The sequence below is a fragment of the Mus pahari genome, chromosome 2 (genome assembly GCF_900095145.1).
Source record: "Mus pahari chromosome 2, PAHARI_EIJ_v1.1, whole genome shotgun sequence".
Classification (NCBI taxonomy): domain Eukaryota; kingdom Metazoa; phylum Chordata; class Mammalia; order Rodentia; family Muridae; genus Mus; species Mus pahari.
The window spans coordinates 146,362,907-146,369,247 of record NC_034591.1 but is presented as its reverse complement, the minus strand read 5'-3'; the positions used below and the strand labels follow the sequence as shown (position 1 = coordinate 146,369,247).

Sequence of the window (6,341 nt, the reverse complement as noted above, 5' to 3'; positions counted from 1 at the left end):
ACCAAACCCAGACACTATTGCACATGCCAGAAAGATTCTGCTGAAGGGACCCTGATATAGCGGTCTCTTGTGAGGCTATGCTAGCACTTGACAAACACAGAAGTGGATGCACACAGTCAGCTATTGGATGGAACACAGGTCTCCCAATGGAGGAGCTAGAGAAAGTACCCAAGGAGCTGAAGGCGTCTGCAACCCTATAAGTGGAACAACAATACGAACTAACCAGTAGCCCCAGAGCTCGTGTCTCTAGCTGCATATATAACAGAAGATGGCATATTCAGCCATCATTGGGAAGAGAGGCCCCTTGGTCTTGCAAACTTTATATGTCCCATAGAGGGGAGCACCAGAGCCCAAAAGTGGGAGTGAGTGGGCAGGGGAGCATGGCAGGGGGAGGGTATAGGGGACATTCGGGATAGCATTTGAAATGTAAATGAAGAAAATATCCAATAAAATAATTAAAAAAGAAAACGTACACTTTCAAGTAACATACAGATTGAAAAGGTTGAATTTATATAGTTATACACAAGCATACATGCAACAATAATTAATGAAAGGAGGTGAGAGCAAGGGGGAAAATAAACTTGGAAATTTTAGAGGAAGGCAAGGGAAGGGGCAAGTGGTGTAATTTCATGATAATCTCAAAAGCAAAAAGTTATTAAAACAACAAAATACTCATAATAATATCCTTAGTTTTGTACTTGTTCCTCCCTGAAGATCTGAAGAAACCAGTACCCCTGGTTTCTCACTTGCTTATTAGTCAGCTCAGGATTATTTGGACCCTGAGATGGGCTGATCCTCACACCACTGGAGGTGGTGGACAGGTGCCTGTGGACTGAAGTCTGCCCTGAGCTGTGAATAAGGGAGTGCAGACCCGGCAGTTTAAACCTTTCAAGAGATCATCCACCTGCCACCAGTTCTGCGCTCTTGCCAACAAGCAACTTCCCACTCTTCAGAGCCACTGTCTTCTCTATTTCAGATCATTTGCATCTGTTTTTCTTACCAAACAAGGCCTTTCTTTCTTCATGTAGCATCTGTCTGCATATCCTTCATCCTCCTATCCTCCTATCCTTGAGGTGGCTCTCTTCTTCCTCTTAGCACTGAGTGTTCGGATAGGTGCTGCACATTTCCTTTGTGGCAGTTACCATATTTGGCCATTTATTTATTTAGTTTCCTGATTCTGAGTGACACACAGCTGGCATTTTGTATGCCTCGAAGGCAGCAGCTATCAGGCTCAGATGGGAAACAGTACATAGTGACTTTCCCCAATTCCTTTCTGTTTTAATTTTTCTTTTTAAAAAATCATATTTCTTCACCTTTGAATACCAAGTTTTTAAACAGGGAAACTGGTATATGTAGGCATTCCCTATGGCTATGTTAATCATGTGCATGTCTATACACACAGCCCCAGATAAACTACTTGTGTTATTCAGTGGAGAGTGTCACCTTGCTTGCTTTTCTTACCTGTTGTTTGTTCAACTGTTTTCTTTATTTAGCATTTCTGCAGTTGAGGGAACCTCGTGCCTCTGCATATATGAACATATCTAAAGTTTGTCTCTAACTTAAGCACTTTTCAGGGTAGAGAAAGATTGCTCATCAACTAAGAGTGAATCTTGCTTGTGGAGAGGTCCAGAGTTCAGTTCCTAGCACCCACATGGAGGGTAACGATTATCTTTAACTCTAGTTTCAGGGGATCAGATGCCATTTTCTGGCCTCCAACGGCACCAGAAATGCCTGAGGTGCACATACATACATTCAGGCAAACATTCACACTCATAAAAGAAACATAAATATATCTTAAGTTTTTGTACCTCTCTCTCTCTTTCTCTTTATTTTTGTGTGTGAGAGAGAAAGAGACAGAGACAGAGAAACAGAGGCACATAGAAGTCAGAGGACAACTTGTTGGGAGTCACTTCTGTGCCTCCACCATGTGGATTCTGGGTTGGCTTGGTGATGAGCATCCTGACCCTCTGAGCCATGTCTCCAGTCAGGTTGCCTTACTCCTAATCCCTGTACTGTTATGTTGTCCTTAGCTTTGATATCTGTATTTCAGAGTTTCTCTACCAGAATTTAAAAAATATGGTTAAGTCATTTTTACATGGGTTTTTTTTCCTCTTTAGGATGTGATGACCACGGGTGGCCTGCTCTATGATCTCACAGAAAAACAAATATATCACATTGGAAAGCAGATCCTTTTGGCCCTGGTAAGATCAGCATCAATGGAAACTGTTGGTGGTATTTTCTAGTCGGCCCAGTAGTTATACTAAGTTTCTGACATTGACAGTTCTAAATGGAAACTCTATTTTAAAGTTAGACAAAGCTAGGGGAAGACCCTTCATCAGCAGTTTGTTTTTTAGCCCCTTATTTATAAAATTATTTATAAATATGGCATTATAAGGCATTTCAGGCAGAAGACCTCTAATTTAGGATTAATACAGCGAGCTAGAAGGATTCTGAAAGTTTAGTTAGCCTAAAATTTAAAAGCAAATTTGGTATTTGAACCTATGTAGATGTAAATCAGGGAAGAAGGGAAAGAAGATGGAAGAGATTCAGAGAAAGGAAAGAAATAGGTGGAAGGACAGAGATGCAGACTCATACTCAAAGAATAGGACAAACCAGCTCAGATTGTGTGGGGTGGGAGTTTTGCTGTGATAACAGATGTGATATAAAATATATGTTTTATATAAACTTTGAAAAATAAGGAGCAAGGGGAAGAGAAATGAAACAGGAAAGTGCCAACTGGTCTTTTATTTTTAAACCAAGTTTAAAAGGTTTTAAGAATTCAGGGTTTCAGAAAGAAAAATTAGCTTTACCAGAATTTCTCAGGAAGTTTATATAACTATGCCTGTGAAATTATTTGGATGTCTTTCTAAGAGATTTTATTTTAAAATAGAAAGATCAAGACTCTGTAAAGCCATGGTGTTAAGCTTTATTGTATTTTGCTACCACAGTATGTGAAATGTATCAGGGTCTAAAGGGACTTTTGCGTGTGTGTATGTGTGTGTGTGTGTGTGTGTGTGTGTGTGTGTGTTAGTAGTACTGGGAACCGAACTCATGGCCTCTTGCTAGGCAAGGGCTGTATGCCTGGCCTATCGGATATCTAAATGGAAACAGGAAAAGACAGAGTAAAAAGGAAGTGATGGTTCTGGTTGGAGCTCCCATGGGACGAGGAAAGAACACCTCTCACTTGGCAGTTGTCCATGCCTCTTGGGGGTGTGGTCATAGCATTGCTGAACTGTAAACTTCAGTCTACCTTATCTCTGGAATCATAAGTGCAGAGGTGTTCTACAGGGGCATTCTCATCAAGCAGATGTACCCATTAGGCACTGTGTCACTTGTCACAAGCCAGGATATTTGTTGCTACATTCAGTGACTTCAAGTTTAGTACATTCTTCAATTCTTCTTACAATAATATAATTTCCTTGCATATACCTTAATTCTTCTCACCATATTTAGTTTCTTTGTTCTAAAAATTTTCTAAGAGATAGAGAACTGCTAGTCCCGAATTCTTTGTTCACTAGTGATGGGAAACTATCACTTTAACTTTCTAAATTTCCTTGTTCTGTGTTTGGTGATGCAGGACATGTTACCAGCCACCTTGATTTTTACCTATTTGTCTAACCAAACCAGAATCCTTTAATCCTTTATAATGCAAGTTACTACCTCTCTCTCCCTAGATGGTGGCTTAGTAAATCTGTGGTAAACCCTTAAATTCTATTTTTATAAGTTCTCAGAGAATTTTGATCTGAACCCTGGCTTAAGGAGTATTAGTGGATCGGTAGGGTCTGTACCACTTCCTGAGATAAGAGATTCAGATCTGGGCATAATCACCTGATGAATGTATGGCCTTCTGTGTTGCTTTGCATTTGCCTTAAAGATACCTCATCTAGCTATAAGGGCAGAATGAAATAGTGTGAACCTTTGTATAAGTTTATGACATGGCATTCAGCTTTCATGCTCACTGTTCCAGAATCCACCTGAGTATCATCTAAGGGAAAGTACAATTAAAGGGCAGGGTAACAGGCAGGGTTGACCACAGCACATGTGGTTATGCTTTCAGAATCCAGTGTTAGGGCTGAGCATGTAACAAAGAGCAGAATGCTCATGTAGCATGCATGAAGCACCAGGATCCATCCTTAACACTGGCGTGAAATCCCTGCGTTAGAGCCATCTGGATTATTCACTGAGTTTGGTAACCCTCAACATAAGATGAAAAGCTTGAATCCCTTACCCTGTTTTGGAAACAACCTCACTGATTAATGAGAGTGCTGGGAGCAGAGAAGACCTTTGTCCTTTGAAGGCCACCCAGGAGTGTCTTATCTGTGAACTTTGACCTACAGAAGGCTGATTACTTTTGATCATGTGCTGACAGGAATTCCTGCAGGAGAAGCATCTGTTTCATGGGGATGTGGCTGCCAGGAACATCCTTGTCCAAAGAGACCTGACACCCAAACTTTGTCATTTGGGCCTGGCTTATGAAGTTCATGCCCATGGGGCCATCTCCTCTGCTCGATCCAGCACCGTCCCTCTCAAGTGGCTTGCTCCAGAACGTCTTCTCCTGAGATCTGCAGGCATCAAGGGAGATATGTATGTTATTTCTGCTCTTTTGTTTCCTCTCTTTGTGGCCTGGGCTTTCCCCCTGAATATGAATAGACTTGTAATCAATTATTTCTGCAAAAGAGTCAGACATACTCTTAAGCAAAAATGTTTGTCATCTGCCTTCAACCTTTTTTTTTTTTATGCTTTTCCAGGTAGTTCTTGTGAATTAGATTAACAGCTTTCATTAGGAAAGAAAAATGTGAAAATATTCACATTATTCAAGTCCATGTCAGAGGACTTAGTAGTTTTGCTTTAAACTTTAGGGCATGGGGCTACTTAAGAGCCGGGAAATGAAGATTTTGAAATAAAATATTTACACATATTTTAAGTCACCTCTTTTTAAAATCTTTACTTATTATCACATGTGCCTGTGTGAGTTTATGAGAACCATGTATGTATAAGAGTTCATGTTGGTCAGAAGAGAGTGTAGAATCCCCATGACTAGAGTTATTGGAAGTTGTAAGCCAATATCTATGTGCTAGCAACTGAACCCAGGTCCTCTACAGGAATAGAAAGTGCACTTGACCACTGAGCTATCTCTCCACTCCCAGGTCACAATGAGTGAAAACTTTTGCATAAATATTTATCAGATCTTTAAAGCAAAAGAAATCTATATTCTATGATGGATCTTGAACATCCAAGTATAGCACATAAGCCACAATTCTTCTGCCTTCACCTCTCAAATGCAGGAGTTACATGTGTTTGTCACTATGCCCAGATATAAATCGTGTTTCTTGTCTGAATAGCAGCTGTAGTGGTGACTAATGGCTGGACGCCCCTTTGAAATGGTTCTTAGTACAATGAGACACCTGAAAATATTTGTGAAAAATATGAGTCTTTTACTGTTTCCCCCTACATTTTGCCATTTTGTTTTGATTTGTTTTTCAAGACAGGATTTCTTTGTGCAGCCTTGACTGTCCTAAAACTATCTCTGTGAACCAGGCTAAGTTTGAAGTCACAGAGATTCACCTGCCTCTGCCTCCTGAATGCTGGAATTAAAGGTGTGCACCATCACTCATCACTGCCTGGCTCTCACCTCATTGTTTTTTTTTTTTAACAGTTGACTCATCATTACAATTTTATAATACTTTATTTGCTTGAATTTTTATTTATTTGTGATGGGGGTGGAGGGTCTTTCTATATATGCCTGGCTACCCTGGAACTTGCTATGTAGAAAACTCTTAACTTTGAGCTCACAGGAGTCTGTTTGCCTCTGCATTCATCCCATGAGCTGCAATTAACAGCATGCACCACTATATTCCGGTCAGTCTTTTTTTTTTTTTTTTTTTTAAAGACAGAGTCTCCTTTTGTACCCAGACTGTACTTAAATTGGTGACCCTTCGTCATAAGCCTCTCAAGTGTTAGTATTTCAGGGGTGTAGTACAATTCCATCTCATTTTCTTTTTAGCAACATACTCTTATAGATTAATTTTAAAATATTCAATGTATTTTTAAAGATATATCTTATGCAAATATTTAAGTAGTATCTAGAGCATTTAATAATCACATAATATAACTATGATCATATATACAGTTAGTATAACCAGGATTGTAAAAAAGTGAAAGTGACCTTTAGGAATCATATACCCAAGTTGTTTGAAGAAGCACATAAATTCATGCAGAATACCCTACTTGGCCTCCGTATCACAGGAGGCATTGGGGATTTACATCTCAATATGAGGAATCAATTAAGATGCTTCCACTGACCAGGTGTGGTGGCACACGCCTTTAATCCCAGCACTTGG

General features: G+C 39.8%; 1 protein-coding gene across 2 annotated transcripts in view; it reads left to right on the top strand.

Moving 5' to 3' along the window:
* The window catches only part of Styk1 (serine/threonine/tyrosine kinase 1), a 49,683-nt gene that overhangs the window by 39,494 nt on the left and 3,848 nt on the right, over positions 1-6,341 (top strand). For both annotated transcript variants that reach the window (XM_021191504.2, XM_021191505.1), the window contains 2 exons: positions 2,118-2,201; positions 4,370-4,584. In XM_021191504.2, the coding sequence (XP_021047163.1) occupies positions 2,118-2,201; positions 4,370-4,584 (299 nt within the window). The remainder of the gene's footprint in view (positions 1-2,117; positions 2,202-4,369; positions 4,585-6,341) is intronic.